Source organism: Miniopterus schreibersii, assembly GCF_964146895.1.
Source record: "Miniopterus schreibersii genome assembly, chromosome: 11".
Lineage (NCBI taxonomy): Eukaryota > Metazoa > Chordata > Mammalia > Chiroptera > Miniopteridae > Miniopterus > Miniopterus schreibersii.
The window spans coordinates 27349464-27368855 of NC_138111.1; the positions used below are offsets into that span (position 1 = coordinate 27349464).

Below are 19392 nucleotides of genomic sequence, written 5' to 3' on the forward strand. Positions count from 1 at the left end.
TGTATTTCAGTTTCTATTAAGAGCTCAAAGTATTGATGCAGATATTACCCAAAGTCCTACATCAGGGATCACAAACTCAAATGCCTACCAGGTAACAGGCAAATAATTGTAAAACTTAGTACACATAAGAAAATAAGGAGTAATGTAGTCTATAATGAACTATAATAAACTAATTTACCAGTTGCTTCTCGGCTCCAACCACCTGTCATTTTGTGAGAATGTGAGCTAAAGGTTAATATATCCAATTTTACAAAAAGCTAAAAATCTGCATTTTAAAATGTGATATATCTGGTTTTAAAAAGTTGGCTACCAAGTCAAATCTGCAAGCCTGTTAACCACGAGTAGCCAGAGTTTGACTTTTCCTTATGGTATAGGTCCCTTGACCCATATGAAAAAGGAATGACAGCAAATGTGTCACTTTCAAGTCAAATGCGGTATAAATTTTACGCCTTCTTCTCAGAGAATCTGGATCGTGCTGGAAAAGGAGACAAAACTCCCTGAGTTAATGTGCCTCACCTGGGGGCTTGTTCTATGAGGTAACTGGATAAACGGGTGGCCTTTGGAAGATATTTGTGGTATAAAGATCCTCTCTGCCAAGTATCTGGGCAGATATATCTTCCCTAGAGTGTGTGGAAAACCTGTATATTCGAGTATGGGGAGAGGGAAGTAACCTCGGGGAGCACTGGGAGAACAGTTTACAAGGAGGAGGACGGACGGGTACTGGAAAGTTCCCAGAGAGGTACCGATGTCAGGCAGTATGGGGACAGACTCTTCAGTGTTGGGAGGAGGAAGGCAATAACCCCTCCTCCGGAGCCACCTTCGGGGACCTCTTGCTCACCATCGCCATGCAGGAGTCAACTCCAGCGACGTCCATCTTAACGCACCTTCCTGCGCAGGCGCGCTGTGGAGCCCCAGGTTCCAGCCGGAAGGGCCTGGCCTCCAACCACGCCCCTTTCCCACAAGCCCTCCTCCAGCTACGCCCCCTTTCTCACAGGATTTCCGGACAGCTGCAGGAGCTGGCCTGCCTCTGAAGTTCCTAGGCACCCTCTCTGTGCTGGCGGATAGGGAAGGGAGATGAAATACTCAGACTCCGCCTTTGTGTAGATCCTGGGTGATGGGGGCAGCCAGACAAGTAAATTATAACAATGTAGAGTGTTGTGGGGAGGGTGTCCAGGGTTGGTTGGGTACTAAAGGCAGCCAAGATGTCAGAACCTAGAAGGTAGTGGAAGGAAAAGGCTGCGGATATTCCAGCGAGGGGATAGGAGTGCTGTGTGTGTGTGTGTGGAGGGGGATGGACAATGATGACGGCACTGCAAAGGAAGTGCTTTAGAAGAGCTGCAGGACGGTGAGGGGTGCCTGTGCTTGTCCTGAAGGGTCTTGGAGTTTCAGCCTAAAGACTATGATAGGTAACTCTGAATAGCTTATCAGGAAAGAGACTGACCAAAGTGTGTGAAGAGGGCAGGGGCAGAATGGAGGCAGATGATTATCAGTAATCCAGACAAGAACTACAAGCCACCACTCCACTTGTGGTATTGGGAACTGAGGTGAGACAATGGATTCAAAAGGTACATTTGAGACAGAAATGATAGGCAACTGGTTTGGGAAAGGAAGAAGTTTAAAAATGATCGGGCAACTGAATTGTAAGGATTTATTTAGTAAGCAAATGGGAATAAGAAACTGGGAGGGACCAGTTAGTTTCCTGATCTGTGCCCACACTCAGTTCCCCCCATAAGTGGCAACAGTGCAAGTTGGGAGCAGGTGAGCACTTTCTTGCTTCAGCTTCTCTGATTCCCATGCCAGGAGGCCTCACTTTTACCTTGTTTCCTCCCTGTTGGGAGTAGACTTTCTACTCTAGCTCTTCCTCCTTGAATTTCCCTGCATGAAAGGCCACTGTGCACTCCTAGGCCTACACCTCTGTCCTATACATAGCAGCCTCGGGCATCCACCAACCTCTGCAGACACATCTTTCCCCAGTAGGCCCCTGCCTTGTCCTTATGGCCCAGGCTGTGTCTGTCCTAAAACAAAAGCCTCATGATTCTAGAAAAGGAAAGACATAGCATGGCCTAGTTTTCACTGACACATGTCATCTCCTACTTTCCTGGACTTTTTGTAGGAAGCTGATGCCCTGGATCCCATGATTCTGTTAACTGGACTGATTGGTCTCAGGTCAAGGCCAAGATGCCAGCACATTGGCTGCTTTACTGTTTAGTGCTTATCCAGAGTTGCTTTGGGCTCCACCACTTACAAGGGTAGGGGGACTAGGGAGTATGACTGGGAGGGGTGCAGTGGGAAGAGCAGCAAAGGCCACTGGTCCAAAATATACCATTATATAGGATAGTCATTTTTACAGCTTTCCACACTTTAGCAGAATTACAAGACCCCAAAGGCTCCTATAAGATGATTTATTACAGACTAGCCAATAATCTCCTGCAACAATGGCACATACAATAATTAACAACAGCAAAGATGCTTAGTTTCTTGTTTAATGTAATGGCCAGTACAGCTGTGGACAATGCAGAGTCCTCAGAAAGTCCAGGAGGCTGTTACCAAGGATATTAAAGGACCATGTCACATTTCTGAGCAAAGGCCTGGGAAGTCCACATGACCCCTTGAAAGAATTTGTCTCTGACCTCCCAAGGAGTGTTGAGGCCCTCCCTACCATCCAGCCTGTACAGAGGGATCATAGTCCAAGCTTCTTCTGGAGGACTGAACATCTATGAGGGGAACAGCAGCTGACCTAATGAAAGGGAGTGAGGTCAAAGGCTAGATTCTTTCTACAGGGAGAGGACAGTGAGAAGGCAGTGGCCATAAGTGAGAAGGACTCCTAGGCTAATTTCCAAAATTTTTGGCTTTGTTCGGGGCCTACCCAAGAAAAAAATACAGTCCTCTCTCCTGGATCCTTCAACTAGCCCTCAGATGCATACACATAATAACAGCCTCTCACTGTCCTGAAGCATCACTCTCCTTCCGACAGGAGTGAGGTAGAGGGACTCCTGGGAAAGCAGTCTCTGGCGTTTGGGTTCCAAAGGATATTCTGCTCAAGGCTCTGAAGCACCATATGAACCTGCTTCTGCTCACAACAGATATAAACTGGGTAAGGGATTAGCATAGCTCATTTCTAGAAGGTATCTTGTTCAGTTTCAAAGCCTTGTTCTCACTGGAGCCATACAAAACCAGTGGATTCTGCTCAAGGGACAGTCTGAATTCTATTAAGTGTGCTCCTGCCCTGGCTATACTTCAATCCAGACCACAGGGCTCTGTGATACCTATAGGCTCAGCTGACTACTGAGCTAGCCAGGCACAAGCTCCTGGCCCTCTAAACTTGTTCTCCTAATGATTGGTACATAGGTGTCTGACTGGATAAGGTGTCGTATGGAGAGGGGTAGACATGGGGTGTAGAGTGGAGTTGTCTCTACCGAGAATGGCTGACACTCTCAGAAATATCTGTCCCTCTCTGAAAAATCTCCCTATGCAGTAACACCACAGCTCAGCTCCTAGCACCACAGACCTGTTGTTCAGGGATTCACAACCCTTTCTGTGAAAAGTAAAACTCTCACCACCCCCAAATTTTCCTTAAATTTCTTTAACTGAAGGAGTTAGTCTCTTAACTTGAGGACCTAAGCTGGCTACACAGTAAATCCCACTGGCCCTGAATTGTAGAAATGGTGCCATCTGATTGGCACAGGAGCTCAGGTGCTCAGCTCCCCTCCTCCATGGAACGAGACTCCGATTTGAGCTTCACAAACTCCCGAGCCACTTCATCATTGCTCCTCTGAGACAGAATCCGGAGAATGGTCATGCCTGTCTCATCCATGTGGATCTTCCGGCCCAAGGGGCACCAGCAGGCACAGCTGCCCTTGGCTGCCACATCCCTCAGAGGCATCACAGCCAGCCCTAGAACGCGATCCTCGCGGGCAAAGCAGTAATCTTTCACACATATTTGCAACTCATAGGCTTCTGGTCCCTCTTCATTTCCCAGGAGGCTGTGAGCACAGGGTAAGTGGAAGGTAGAAGGCCAGAAATGAGGGAATCAACTGAATTCGCCCCAGCTTGCATTCAGCCCATCCCTCCTCTCCCCTCTGAAGTCTTATCTCCCAGTTCACCACCATCCCACAGTCCTACAGATTCCCCATCCAATAACTTACAAGTGAAATGTCTCATTGTACTTGGGGGCCCAGTTGTTGCTTTTTGACTTGGTTGTGAACTTCCTCTTCTTATCACTTTGATGTGGGCCAACCATGGTCACTTCCACAAAGGGTCGGAACATACCCGCTGTCTGCCACTTGAGGTCATTGGCAGCCACCACTGCCCAAACAAGGAAAACTTGTGAGGGATCCCACCAAGTGTTCCCAGTTCTTGAGTCCCAGGTAGCATTCCCCAGTTCTTGAGCCCCAGGTGGCATTCCCCATGGAAGAGGGCTAAGCTAGAGGGCTGGGTTAAGCAGCCCTTGCTTTTAACTGATGAGGCCACTGAGACCTTTAAGTCCATGCCACTGACCTTTCACTGTGACCTTGTGCTCTCCAGTTCCAGGATGTGTAAACAAGTCCACCTGAATAGAGACTTCTCCAACAGGATCATCCACACCAGACCCTGAGGGACAGATGGACAGATGATCCCCCACTGAAAAAGACTTTATGCCTAATTGTTCAGATAAACTGAGGAGTTAGGAGGCCACCACCCTACACCCTAAAGCAAGAAGCAGTCACCCACAATAGCCATGGGAAAGTAAGCAGGGGAGAAGTGAATAAAAAGGGATAAAGAATGAGGCTATGTATTAAAATACAAGTTAGGCTGAGAAGATGTTAGGCAAAATTTCTTTCAAAAATGCATCAGGAATATCAGGTTTCTCAAATCTCTCTTATCTCCTAGACTGCAGAATTTTTCATTGAAAGATGTTGGGAAAGGACAGTACTGCCACTCCATGTCTTTGTCTGGAAACTATGTCCACCCCATGGTCTTAATGGAACAATGTAGATCCCTTTTAGCCAAAAGTAGCAACCTCCCACCTATCCCTGCATTCCTGGAGGCCCCTGCTTGGGAGGCTGCTCTGCTTAGAAAGACTTTATCCTACTCAAATTTGGACCTCTCCACAAACAGCTCCCCAATCCCAATGTCTGGCCAGTTTGCAGGTTCCCCCCAGCAGAGGCCTCACTCTGTTTTGAAAAAACACCAGTACCCTGCACCCCAGATAAAACTTCTTTGTCCTAAGGTGGAGGGGAGGGGGAATTCTGAGGACAGAACTATTGTTAACCCTGTCCCAGACTATAAGAATACAATGCCCATCTCTGAGACTTGTAATAGAGCTTCTGAACTTTTGACACCTAGCTCCCCAACTCCCCAAATAAGCAGCTCATTCTAGTTCACAGGGGACAGTGTTTGCCCATGCTAGATTCATATTTGCATGGTGTATAACATACCCTTTTCCGGCCAAATGTCCTCATTAGCAGTAAACCTAATACCTTTCCCATCATGCACTGAGTGAGGACAGGAAAGTCAGGAGGTAGTAGCAGCAGGAGGACAGAGAAAGAAGAATCAGTTAGTGTTCTAAGGAGTTAACAGCCACTCAGAGCAGCTCTACACACATTCTGAGGGAACACAGAGATGGGGTAGGGTGGAGAGAGAAGTCAAAAAGCTGGGTCAGTGCCTGAATGCTCCAAATTAGATTTCATGGGTTGAAGATCAATCAAATCATGGGAGAAGCAGTAGAACATATAGAGAGCAAAGATATCTAAGACCAATGGGGCACGAAAGTAAAAGATTATAGGCTCTAATTTCCTAGTCTCTTAAGTAATAAAGCAATGTGTAGAAAAATATAAACTTGGATCCTCCCTGCAGTCCCTACTTCTGCCCTTACTTCATTATCTGCTCTTACCTTGTATCTGCCCATTCTAGCCTTGCATCTTTATATTTAGCTTAAAGCTCAATGTTTCTAAAAAGCATTTCTGGATTAATTCAGATCCTCTCTATTATAGGCCTTTACATGTACTCAGCTCTGTACATGTTTTCTCTGCCCCCTTAAGCAAGGTTCATAACTTATTTTGCTCTCTCTTCTTCCCACCCTTGAAATAAGAACAGATGTGGAAAATGGAGCAGTGCAGGTCTTGTGTTTCCTTTCACTTTCCATAAAATCCAGATTAACTGCTTAGATTCTTCTTCCTCTTCAGGTCAGCTCTATACTCTGGACCCAGAGCTCAGTAAGGCCTAAGCCTTCCCACTTCCTCCTCTACTAGCTTCACTCCTCAAGGAAGCATGCCCAGGTTTCCTTGGAACAAGCAATAACAAATACACCTGAAGGTCCTTCCTGGGAGGGCACTGTTCCAGGGCCAGGGTTTTAATTTAGCCATGTCTATGCAGATGTGTTTTGTTATGGATAGGCCTGACTGGATGCAGGGAGGGGTTCTGAGGACTGGAAGTCATTGGGAGAAAACCAGCTGCCTGGGTCTCCTGTGCATTAGCATCACCCATGAGGCTGGAGCTCAGCTATGCATAGGATCTGCACCATTCCTTCAGCTGCTCCCATGGTCTGCCTCTCTTCTTCTGGTCTATGCTGGAGAATCTGGAAAGTCTTTTGCTTTCTATCCCCAGGACAACCTCCAACAAAGGTTCCCAAAGCTATGAGTCATGAGTGTCTCAACCACTCATTCTCCAGGCTTCCTCAGTTTTTCCCTACCAAACAGGGTATACTATTTGAGCTCAATAAACATGCACTGGCTAGGCAATGTATGGGAAAAATTTTCCAGGCATATTTTCCAGGTCCCTGTGATTCTCCTGTCTGGTATGGGTATGGGGCGGGGGTAATTACTGGGGTCCCTCAAGAAGTCCTGGGGTCTGAGTTTGAAGGGATCTATGAAGAAGTATCTGGATCCTCCCTAAGGGCTAGAGGACACTGACTCCCTAGGGGCAGAGACATATCAGGAAAGGGAGGTGGAAACCCAAAGCCCTTAGGCCTTACCCTGGGCTGTCTGTGAGCGCACAAAGGTCTTGATGAGTGTATCTGTGGTCTGTGTGTACAGAGACAGGGCATAGCGTAGGGACTGTAAATCTGGGCTCTTCTCCAGGAAGGTTTTCTTCAGCCCATTGCCTCCTGCATGAAAGTATTGCTGAAAGACAAAAGAGTACTTGCTACTGCCTTATCCCCTTACAGAAAGGCAGCTCCCCAACACTGTCCTCAGAGAAATGACATCTGAACAGAGGCTCAATGAAGATGCCAAAAGAGGATGGTGAGGACAAGTCATTCAATAAATAACAAGATCAGGAATACCATACAGCAGAGTCACAGTCTCTCAGGTGAAGAGATTATTTAAATATCTGGCAGGAAGGGTAGCGGATGGCCATGTTACTGGACTGTGGTTCTGAAGGATGGTTCTTTCTGGACAAGCCAAGATATGGGTAGAAGGATTTCAGGCAGAGAGTGGCCAGAGGTGCTCTTTTACCCCTCTGAATTCTTAAAGAACTTTATACCTATGATATACCTCTCCCAAGTGCCCTGAATCACAGTTCTTATGTATCTGCCTTATTACCTCCTTACCGGATTATAAACAACTTGAGGCTAGGAACCATATCTGATTCTCTCTGTATCCTTCACAGTACATAGTGCCTGGTGCATGTTGCCTCGTTGAATAAATAAATGGGTAGTAGGAAAAAATCCTTTGAAAACCCAAATGACTTTATAAGTGAAAGAGGGAAAGGTCAGCCAAATCTGGAGTATTATTAATTCCCAGTGGAAAATACTCAGGAATGGCAATGAAGACATAAGTAAACAGAATGTGTGCAATTCAGAACCCAGTATTCTAGGTCAATGGTGAGTCACCTGAGACCACACAGGAGGTGCCTTTCTGGTTGATCCAAGTAGGAATACAGACATAGCATAGAAAGAATCAGACATAAAAATCACTCTTCTGATGTGGGGTGGCAAGAGCCTGAGGGAAACCTAGTCTGGCAGAGTGAAATGCCAGGGCCAAGAGGGCATGGTAATAAGACTGTCTGGAGGCAGGGGAGGTCTCCACCTTGATGGTGTCCAGGGCGAGGTCAAGGACTGCACACTGCTTTGGAGTAAGACTCCGTGTTTCCTCTCGCACCATGTGGTCCTGGAATCACAGAGAGAGCAACAGCATCAAGACAGCTTGGGGCTGTCATGAAAATCTTGCCCTTACCTGCCAACCCACAGCTACAGGTTCTCTCCTTTCCCTCCTCTTCAGTCTCTAATGCTTGAATTTCCTTCCTTACAGGCAAGCCCCTTTCTTCACCACTGGCTTCAGAAGGACCCCACATATCTAGAGTACCTTGAGTTTGGAAAGATGGCTCAGCTCCTTGGCAGCAGTGAAGATCAGCTGGGTTCCCTGGGCAGAGAGGGAATTAGTCAAAAGAAAAAGACTCCAAATTCGATCAGGATGTATGGAGCGAGGTAAGGGAGACAGCAGAAGGAAGTTGAAGGGAAGTATCCTTACTGTGTGGTCAGTGAGTGGAGGCAGAACAATCATCCTTTCCATTGTGTTCATGACCACCCGCCAGAGCTCCTTTAGTACACGCTTCAGAACCGTCTTCTCACACACGGTGGCAAAGAGAGTGAGGCTGTAGGCCCAGGCAACAGGTAAGGCTGTGGTGGGTGAGTGAGAACCCCCCTCCCTGAGAGGCTCCTCTGTCTGATTGCCTCTGCCTTACTTGTCCCAGAGGAAAATCCTGAGTACTGTACTCACTTGCCATCCAGGAAGTCCATGAGAGGTCGGAGCACGCTATCTGCATCCTGAGCCACTGAGGCCCTGGCGTTGGGTGATGCATTCCCTGGGCCCCGCACCTGGCCCAGGATGTCGGCCATTTGTTTAATGCACTCATCAATCCGCACCTGGAAACTACACATGTGCCCATAGTGCAGCCCTCTCCTTCCCAAACAAACACTGTCCCTGGAGCAGCACCAGCTATTCAATCCTACTCCAGAACATTCATGGTGCAGCTCCAGCAGAGAGAGCCAAGAGGAGGAGTGGGAAGATCCACACACCTGCAGCTGGATAAATGAGTATGGGGCAGGGGATCTGGGATTCATCAGGGACCACATCTGGCTCTGAGGGCTGTGTGTTTTGGGGCCACTGACCTGTTTCCAAACACCATGCTGAGCTCATCCAAAACTGTATTCAGTTTCACCTGCAGCTCCTTCAGACTGTCTGCAGCTTCAGGGTCCAACTGTATCCACAGAAGGTGGGCTTGGCTAAGCTGGTTCTCTTACCCTTTTCTCCCCTCCTGTGCCCCCACTGCTCCCTCCTTGGGCCTTTACCCCAACACCTACTCAAATCTCTCAGCCCAAGCCAGCCCAGACCCCAGGCTAAACTCCTGGCCTATACCCAGTCAGGAAAGGGTAGAGTTCTGTGGTCAGAGAGCTCAGGAACAAAGGGAAAGTACAGCAACCCCAAACCCTAAGACCTACCTCCTTGCCTCCCATGGCCTCAAACATTTTCTCCAGCTGGACCCTCAGTTGCTGCATGTTGTTCATCAGAATGCAGGGCTTTGGGGACAGATGGAGCTGCTGAGTCTTGGCTCCTTTTAGCACAGGACCCATCAGCCTAGGGTTCCTCCCTCTCTCACACTAGTCCAAAAGCCACAGGGTATTTACAACAGGTATTACATGTGTCTGTCCCTAAGCACTGAGATCTGGAACCAATTCAGACAATTCTCCATAAACGAAGGCTAGAAGCAAATGTTTCTGTTTTTAAGCAGGGTGGTGGGTCCCAGGTGTTCATGGAGTTATCCTTTATAACTCCTTGAATCTTTCAACCTTTTTTAATTAAAAAGAGACAAGCAAAGGTCTAGCTTAGTAGAGGATAAAGAACCAAATGGAGGCTCAGAGGAACTCCTGGTCAAGTTCTTATTCTGTGGCACAATCTCAAGTGAAGCCCTGCTGGGAATCAGAAGTCAGGGACATCATCCCACCCTCAGCTCTAGAGACAGCTTCAAAAGTAAGAATTCAGGTGTCTTCCACTCCCTTCTCCAAGGGTCCCAAGGCCCGATCCTCACCATTTTCTCCTTTGTGCAATAAGCTGGGAAGCTCTTTGATAAGATATCTGCATACTGCATCAGCACCTTCCCGATGGTCTGAGAAAAGAGGAGGAAAGGAGAGGGAATCCTTAGCTCTCCCCACGAGGATCTTGCCTGAGAGGTCACACCTCTCATCCTAGAACAATACACCATAGAAACAAAGTAGAATCTCACAGAAAGCTCCCTCTCAACACCAGAACAGCACTGAAACAAACCCATCTGTCTGCCCTAGACACAAATAAAGGAGAATGGGGTAACCCCAGGTTTCACCGGAAGGCCACCACGAAGAAGAACTGAGCTCAGGCCTGTGACTAGGCTGTGAGTATTGTGGTAGTAAAGGGAGGGTCATGGTCACCTTAGCAAATCTCCTCATGTAGTGGGCAAGGATGTTGGGATCTGGGCATTCCAGCTTTCGGATGATCTCAAAGCTCTGGTTGAGCTGTGTGAAGACGTCCACCACAGAGCAGGAAAAGAGTGCGTGCTCTGATGTCTGCTGGAACTAAGGAAGGGGACATACAGGGTCAGCATCTTCAGCCACTACCTTTCTCCAAGTTCACAGGGCTCAAAAAGGCTCTTCCCAACAGGGGTGGCTCAGTGACCTTCAACAGCCCTCCTTATGGACTCCACAGGGCAGGAACAGCCAATCTATCTAAAGCCCAGGAACATTTGCTAACAGCTAATTGCTGGCCTCAGCCCTGTGCAGCCCAAGGCCCTGACTTACCCCATCCTTCTTATCTCGTTCCAGCGCCCCATGCAGGAATTCCAGGGATACATCCTCATTCTCATCCAGCCATTGTAGGACAAACTGCTCAAACCACCTGCAGCCAGGAAAGAGAACTGGGGGCTGGGGGCTGGAGCTAGTTGTTAGCATATGCCTCATGCCTGACAGCTTCCCCAGACTGGAATCTTCTGGGAAGTAGGGCATGGTTTGACACTTTTCTTTTTCTACAGCAGTGCCCAGAAAAGGAGGTCTCAAGACTGGCTTGCTGAACCAAATTGAGGATACTGGTCCTGCCCACCCCCTAAGCCAGAGGGACCCTCTTCCCTTCCCTCCGTAGTGCCCACTTGATGACTCACGCTGGGTATTCCGGCACCTGCCCCTGGAAGACAGGCAGATCCCGTACATATTCATTGTGGAGCCACTTCACCTTGAAGTGTAGGTTCATGTAGTCAGCACTCTTACACAGCCGGTCTTTCTCATGCTCTAGTTAGGGAAGGAGGCTGGGTCAGGTCCTTGCAGTAGAGACCCTGGTTCCTGAGTTTTTCCAAGGCAGCAGAACCAGTCAGGCAGCTCTATCAGATGTCTTATAAAAAGGGTGACTCCCATCCACCTCCTCACAGCCATCTTCCCCCCACCAGTGAGTACTCTGCTCTCTAAGAGCCTGGCCTAAATCTTCCTTTAGAGACTAAGCCAAACTCCCAGATTAGGCCTATAGTCTTCCTGCTCTGGCTTTTGGAAGTGCCAAGTGAGGTACTGGCCTCTGGTGAAGATGAGAAAAGAATGTGGGAGCTAATGCTGATTGGTGGGGAGACTGTCCAGGACTGGAGAGGGATGTCAGTTTTTATAATCCTAGTAGCTTAAATACAGGCTTAAAAATGCACAGATGAGCAGCTGTACACGACATGAATGGGTCAATGACAACACACAGAGACAGGGAAAACCAAAGTGGACCCAAGCTGATAGAAACTGCACTTGAGCAGCCATGGTGCAACAGAATATTGACATAAACCGAGGGGCCCCAGAGCAGAGCTGAGACACGGAAAAATGAACTCTCAAAGAAGTTTGCAAATAAGAATAGTCAGTTTAGAAACCATGGAAACACAGCCAGATGAAAGGGCGATCGTGTTATAGAAAATGGGATTCTCATTATGGACTTGAAAGGGTCCATAATCTCCAGCTGAATCTCGAGAGGGTTCCAGAAAATCTAGGACAAAGAGCACCTATAGCTTGCCCAGAGAGTCTGGAGCAGTGGCCATAATCACAGGTTCTCGTCATCTACCCCCTTTATAGATGAAGCATTAATTTGAATAATTAAAGCCAATTGTGTGTGCTTTGTCACACCAACCCAGAAGTTTTCAAGGAAAGCCAGGCCAGGCAGTCCTCAGTGTGAGAAAATAATCTTATCTATGTATTTAAGAGTCTACTTCTCCAGGGAGTGGGCCACTTGTGAACAACCAATGGGAGGAGCTGATTTTTGGGCTGGGGAAGTCTTAAACAGGCACTTGCTCTAAAGCTGGAGGAAAGAACCTACATCAACACTGCCATTTACATTATTCTTTTGGCTGAAGATTTGTCCACCCAAGACCTCTTGAGGCCTATCATTCACTATGCTTGAAATCCTTCTAATTTCTTGCTATACCATTCCCCCTGAACTTGCAGTTGTCTAGGAGAGGAAAGAGACAGCAAACCAGGTGCTTGGACAAGGGACCTGTGGCTCACTGCCTTGGGCACACCCTTACCCTCCAGTGCGTATTTCATGTCTTGGGCAAAAAGTTGCCACATCACTTCTGCGCTGACTTTTCCCACATTCAGCTCCTGAGGAAACCTGGATGATGGAAGAAGCCACAGTCAAAAAACAAGGCAAGAATCATTTGATTTGAGTTATCCCAAGGCTAATGTTCCTAGTTCTAGAGGTCCTATTGAAGAGAGGAGAAGCCTAGGAAACAGGGGTAGGCTCAATCTGCAGAAAGGGGGATTAGGGGCCAGTGGTAGGACAAGTGGGGGCAGAGAATCCCCTCAGGCAAAGAGGGCCCAGGGAAGGATGCCCAAAAGGCAGGGAAGTGAGGCCCAGAGGAGGAGTTGAGGCTGAAAGGCAGGCCCAGACTAAATAAACTGGAGGAGAAAGGGTAAGAGGTGGGCTATAAGGTGGCCCACTTTATTCACAGCAGACAGACACATACACACATGGTCTCTGGATTCCCTGGGACTCCTATTCCCAGAGGCCTCTCACTCCAGGGAGGCTGGTGCAGTCTGGGCAGGGCCCCCCATTATGTTTCCACACCTGTCTCCAGAAACAGCTACCCAGACAGATACAAGGGACAGAGGGACAGACGGACGGACAGGAGGAAGAGGTGGCACTGCAAACACATAGAGATAGGAAAGAAAGAGGTGTTAGACAGATGGACAAACCAACCACCTACCAGACAGAGCCAAGTGGGGCAATACTCACTGGTTCAGAACTAGTGTGTAGGAATTCTTATCTTCCTCTATGATTGACACAATGAGTGTGATGAGTTTGGGCCAGAAATCCAGATTCCGAATGCTGGGCCCTTGTTCCTCTGCAGGTAGTTCTTGCTTCTTGTTCCAGAAGAGATAGTTACAGACAGTGAGAGTTAGAGTAGAATGTGAAGAGTGTCTCTAATCTTCCTCTTTCTTTCACTTCCCAAAGCTCCTTCCTCTAGAATCACCTACGCTTCTAGAGTCTGTCTTTCACAAAACCACACCTGTAATGTCAGAGTGACTACTGGGAGGTCCTTGGATACAAAGAGTTCATCCCTGAAAATTTCTCTCCCCGGCTCCCACGCCACTGATCTAATAAACTCGGTCAGTCTTGGAGACATCAAGATGTCTGTCCCCCTTCCTCAGAAGCTATATGTATTGTGACTCCTCCAGTCTCACTAAGTAGGTCTAGTTGCATGTGACCCACACGAGCAGCCCTCCTCTGACTGCTCCCTCCAACACACACACACACACACACACACACACACACACACACACACACACATCTTAGCTCTGAGAAGCTACTTCAAATTTTGTAGGAACTACTGAACAGACTTAGCATGCATGTTGGCCTAACCTTCAGTGGGTTAGGACTTACCTTAACCTCTGGAATGTGATTAGGGGGGAGAACTACATCTAGGAAGCTATTTGCCTAGCTGGATAAGAAAAGGCATTGGGGAGCCAGGAATACCCAACGGAGAAATGATAGTCTCTTTAATAAATAGTGTTGGGAAAACTGGATATTCATATGCAAAAGAATGAAATTGGATCCCTCTTATACCACTCACAAAAATTAACTTGAATGGATTAAGGATTTAAATGTAAGACCTGAAACCATAAAGCTCCTAGAAGAAAACACAGGGGAAAAACTCCTGATAGCAGCCTTGGCAAAGATTTTTTGATGATATCAAAAGCACAAACAGCAGCAAAAATCAATAAGTGGGATTACATGAATCTAAAAAGTTTCTGTACAGCAAAAGAAACAATCAACAAAATTAAAAGGCAACCTATGGAATGGTACAAAATATTGGCAAACCATTTATCTGATAAGGGGTAATATTTGAAATATATAAGGAACTCATACAACTCAATAGCAAAAAAAAATCTGATTAAAAAATATGCAGCCCTAGCCAGTTTGGGTCAGTGGTTAGAGTGTCCGCCCTTGGACTGAAGGGTCCAGGATTCAGTAATGGCCAAGGGCACCTACCTCGGTTGCAGGCAAGATCCCCTGCCCCAGTCAGGGTACCTATGGGAGGCAACCAATCAATGTGTCTCTCTCACATCAATGTTTCTCTCTCTCTCTCCCCCACTCTCTTTGAAAAAACAATGGAAAAAATATCCTCTGGTGAGGATTAAAAAATAAAAATTAAAAAATGTGCAGAAGACTTGAATAGACATTTCTCCAAAGATGACTTACAGATGCTCAACAAGTACTTGAAGAAGTACTCAATATCACTAATCATCAGGGAAATGCAAATCCAAACCACAATAGATGTTACCTCATCCCAGCTAGAATCAAAATTTCCAAAAAGATAACAAATGCCAGCCAGGATGTGGCGAAAAGGAAACCCTGATGCACTGTCAATGGGAATGTAAACTGGTAGAGCCACTATGGAAAACAGCATGGAGGTGCCTCAAAAAATTAAAAACAGAACTACCGTATGATCTAGCAATCCCACTTCTAGGTATATATTCAAAGGAAATAAAATCACTATTTTGAAGAGATATCTGCACACCCATGTTTATTGCAGCATTATTCACAAGAGCCAAGACATGGAAACAATCTAAGTATCCATCGATGGATGAATGGAAAAAGAAAATGTGTTATATAAACAGGATGAATAATTCAGCCATAAAAAAAGAAGGAAATCTTGTCCTTTATAAAAACATGTACGGAACCTGAATACATCATGCTAAGTGAAATAAGTCAGACAGAGAAAAAGACAAATACTGTTGGTGGAAATGTAAATCGGGTGAGAATATATAATCTCACATATATATATTGAACTCAAAGAAACAGTGAGTAGAATGGTGGTTGCCATGAGCTGAGGGGTGGGAGAAATGGGAGATGTTGGTCAAAGGGCACAAACTTTCAGTTACAGATGAGTAAGTTCTGAGGATCTAAGGTGCAGAATGGTAACTATGGTTAACAACACTGTATTGTATATTCGAAAGATGCTATGAGAGTAGAGGTTTAATATTCTTACCATAACAACAAAAAAAAAGGTAATTATGTGAGGTTGTGTGAACTAACCTTATTGTAATAAAAATCAAATCATCACATCGTTCACCTTAAACTTACACAATGTTATATGTCACTTATATTTAAATAAAGCTGGGGGGGGGGGAGCCTTGACTGGAAAGAGCTAAAGGAACACAATGGTGCACTCAGGAAAGGAGAAGCAACTCTACGTTCAGACCCCAGCAGGACAAGTAGGAGCCACCACAGAGAGGATGGAATGACTATGTCCCGCTGGAACAAAAGCAAAGTTGGAACCACCCAGAAGACAGGGATGGAGCTCTTACGTGGCATGCCATATGTCACCACAAAGTCTCCACAGCCCTTAATTAGCCTGCATTATTACCAGGAAGTAACTAGGAACCAGGACAGAATCCACTGAATGTAGATTATGCCTCCTTAATATCACTGAAATACATCTTTTCCTTTAACATTTTCTGCCACTACCCTGTCTCAGACTCTTATCATTCAAGGCTCTCCTAACTGGTCTTTGACCTTCAAAGATCCCTCTTCTACACAGTTGTCAGCAATCTTTCTGCAAGGAAAATCTCACTATTCTCTGCCCTTCAATAAAGTTCCAACTCCATAGCTTGATGCAAAGGTCCTTCAGACTATGACCTCTCTCTAAAATTCATACTTTACCATTTCTCTTCTGTTGCAGCCATTACCATATCACTACCAATACTTATTTAGTACTTGTTATGTGCTAGGCACTCTGCTAAGAACTTTACATGTGTTATCTAATTTAATCCTTATAATAACTCCATTGGGTAGAAGTGATCACCACCTTCATTTCACAGATGAGGAGGCTGAAGGACAGTAAGGTTACATAACTTGCTCAAGGTCATGTAGCTATAAATAGCAGAAACAAGACTCAATCCCAGATAGCTGAACTCCAAATCCTGACACTGCGACTACCCTAATTAAATTGCTTATACTTCTCCAAATTGCCATTTTATTCACAATTCTGAGCCTCCAAACATTCTATTTCCTCTATATGGTGTTCCCGTCCTCCCTGGTTCCTTTCTTTAATTCCTACTCATTCCTTAAAATTTAGGTTGAGCCTTTACCTTTCCTGAGAAGTTTCCCCTGATACCCTGGTCTGGTTAGATGCCTCTATTCTGGGCTCCCAGAGCACACTCTGTGAACCTCTGGTATAGATGTAACAGACAACTACAACTACAACAAAACATAGTAACAATAATAAAAAACAATAAATGTAGTAATTGCCTCCAACTCCACTAAACAATGAGTTCACCCAAGGCAGAGATGTGTCTTAATCAACTTTACATCCCCAGTGCTCAGTTTGTTAAAGGAATGGATGGATGAATGAACCAATGATTGAAGATCAGTAGAGGGAAATCAAAAAAGATACCAAGGATTTACTTCAGTGTAAATAATGAATAGTGAAAAATTGAGAAAGTAAAAAACACACAAAAAAACCAGTAAGCAAAATTCAAAGGCTAAAGAAAGTCCCTAAATAGTTTATAAGCCCCCTTTCAAAGCCTAGGTTCATCTCATCATAGGGAATAGAGACTAAATATTCAGACAGATCCCTGCACAGGTCAAAGATCAAAGTTGAGAACAGTGTCTTCCCCCAAACAGAGAGAATCCATAGATGGATAGCAGAGAAGCCCAAAGCATGGTAAGCTAAACAAGAGCCCCAGTAAAACTTCCCATGGACTTCAGAAATTTTTACAAACCTTAAAAGGACGAAGCCTTAAACATAGGGCTGGCACAAAAAGTATATTTGGAAATGTGAGGAAGCAGGTGCCCCTAAGAAGCATTACAAATTGAGTGTATTCACTAAAGGGTAAACATCTAAGAGATTTAGATTGTCCTCCCATCATTTGCTGTTCAAATCTGACTGCTTTTCAAGGTCTGTCTCAAATGCTGCTTGTTTTGAGTAGTTTTCCCCAATATCTGATCAAGAGTGATTTCTTCCTCCTTGGAAGCCCTTCAGTTTTATCTCTCTTTCAATGTCCTTATAACAAACTGTTTTGATTGGAGTTATACATATACTCATGAGACTGTAAACTAACTGAAGGAGCACTATGCTTTCTTCAGACCTGGCCCAGAACAAACACCCAATACAAATTTGTTGGACTGAATGGAATCTATTCTGCAAATGTGTAGTCTGTAAGATACTGTAAGACAGGAACTGTGAGTAATCAGACACAGAAGAAGGTCCTGGCTTTGAAATGAGGAAAAAAAGAGATACTATTGGAAAGATCGAGAAAAATGTACAAAGTCACCCAGGTACTAAGTTAGGATGCCAGCATAAAACAGGTGAAGTAGCTTAGTCTTACAGAAGGACAGGGTCAACTGTGATATTCAGCTGATCAATATAGCTCAAAAGACTATACAGTGCAGAGAGAAGTTGTCAAAGGGAAAAGTTGAACTTCCATTAGCCAGTAGCTCAGAGAGACAGCTACAGATCTCAAAGGAAGGCAGACTGAAACATAGAGGGATCCATATGAGTCAGAATAAAATTAACCTTGGGGGGGGGAAAGGCTCTAGGGTGGACTGCGAATTCGCCTACTCACCCTCTAAACTACTCAAGTTCTGGCCCTTTCTCTAGCACCAAACTAAAACTTACTGTTGCCACTTCTGTTCAACTCAGTTGTGTCACATGCGGTCTAATGGTCCCTGTCCATCCACAAATGTCTCACGTAGTCTAGATGGTTCAAATCCTACAAAACTCATTCACCCTCAAGAACATTAAGGACTTTGTCCTGAGCTCTCTTCCACCAAGACCACAGCAAAGGAAAGCTAAGGCTCCAAGAGCCACTGACAGCTGGTCCCACCTGATCCCAAATCTCTTACCAGCTGATACTGGTGGCTGTATAAGTCATGGCAGTTGTTGAAGATATACTCATATGTGGAGTTCAAACAGGCCTTCACACAATCCTTTACCACCTGGCTGGCTCTTGGAGGGCTCTGTAGTTCTTGCACCTGCCAATTAAAAGAAAAATGGGTCCAGGGTCCTGCTCACCTGGGTGGGATCTCCTCCTAGAACTACCTCCAAACTACTCTTGATTCCTTCGTCCCTCTATGGGTTCCTGAACAACTGCCCTAGATTGAAATTGCCAAGATAGCTGATGAGGAGAACTAGCAAGCCCATCCTTGCTGAGCCATGGTCTTCACTAAAGTAACCCAGGGAACAGATGTATGGAAACGTGGACTTAGAGGTGATGATTCCTGTAGCCTCACACTGTGCCAAATGATTCTTATTTTTCCTGTGGCCAGGTCCCCAGACCAGTTCATCTCTTACCTTCATCCTGAAGAAAGTGATGCTGGTCAGCAAATCTACTGTGGACTTTAAGTCCTGAAGCCTCTCAGGACTCCCAGCAGGGAAATTATTCTGTTGTAAATCAAGCAAATGTAAAAAATGAACAGAGAAATATGAAAGCCTTCCCTTCCAGAAGCAATGAAATCAAAAGCTTTCCTAACTGCTACCCACTAGAATTTTCTCTAGTTGAGATGGACAAAAAAGCTCTAATATTACAGGTCTCCCTGTTTTCCATTGACATAGACAGGCCTTTGCCAGAAAGCAGGGGTTAATAATCCCCAGCCCAGAAAGCAACGCCTCCTACCCCCAGCTCTACTCCCCATGCAATGTGTGTGCATTTGCACAAATGAACACACAGATACACGCACACATTTACACACACACACACACACACACACACACACTTTTTTGGGGTGAAGATTCTTACACCGAAACAATGAGTTCTTCAAAAGTTACAATCTAACTGTATATCCTGGAATATAAGTATAGCCACACTATATACCAGACTGAGATCCAAGACCTGTATTTTCTGTACAGTGGGTCCCAGCTATTCCTCTGCTCTGGAGCCAGCAGATGGCAGAGCTCTGAGCAGAACTGCTTTTGGAGCCAGTTCCT

The 19392-nt window shown here is 45.8% G+C and overlaps 2 protein-coding genes across 6 annotated transcripts in view; both read right to left on the reverse strand.

Moving 5' to 3' along the window:
- Positions 1-900, reverse strand: part of LOC308564069 (phospholipid-transporting ATPase FetA-like) — a gene marked incomplete at its 3' end in the record, with an annotated part of 36890 nt that extends 35990 nt beyond the window's left edge. The window contains exon 1 of the mRNA XM_081151775.1: positions 839-900. The remainder of the gene's footprint in view (positions 1-838) is intronic.
- Positions 901-1634: 734 nt separating this feature from the next.
- Positions 1635-19392, reverse strand: part of UNC13B (unc-13 homolog B) — a gene marked incomplete at its 5' end in the record, with an annotated part of 145656 nt that continues 127898 nt past the window's right edge. Inside the window, 19 exons of one of the 5 annotated variants that reach the window (XM_081151118.1) lie at positions 1635-3983; positions 4146-4305; positions 4498-4590; positions 5418-5474; positions 6953-7100; positions 8007-8087; positions 8283-8339; positions 8448-8571; positions 8697-8849; positions 9089-9177; positions 9419-9496; positions 10006-10083; positions 10382-10525; positions 10748-10844; positions 11104-11230; positions 12487-12572; positions 13197-13321; positions 18312-18440; positions 18760-18849. In XM_081151118.1, coding sequence (XP_081007244.1) covers positions 3698-3983; positions 4146-4305; positions 4498-4590; positions 5418-5474; positions 6953-7100; positions 8007-8087; positions 8283-8339; positions 8448-8571; positions 8697-8849; positions 9089-9177; positions 9419-9496; positions 10006-10083; positions 10382-10525; positions 10748-10844; positions 11104-11230; positions 12487-12572; positions 13197-13321; positions 18312-18440; positions 18760-18849 — 2202 coding nt within the window. In that variant the 3' untranslated portion in view covers positions 1635-3697. Of the gene's footprint in view, positions 3984-4145; positions 4306-4497; positions 4591-5417; positions 5475-6952; positions 7101-8006; positions 8088-8282; positions 8572-8696; positions 8850-9088; positions 9178-9418; positions 9497-10005; positions 10084-10381; positions 10526-10747; positions 10845-11103; positions 11231-12486; positions 12573-13196; positions 13325-18311; positions 18441-18759; positions 18850-19392 lie in introns of all 5 variants that reach the window. The other 4 variants (XM_081151117.1, XM_081151120.1, XM_081151121.1 and 1 more) reach the window with 4 other exon arrangements.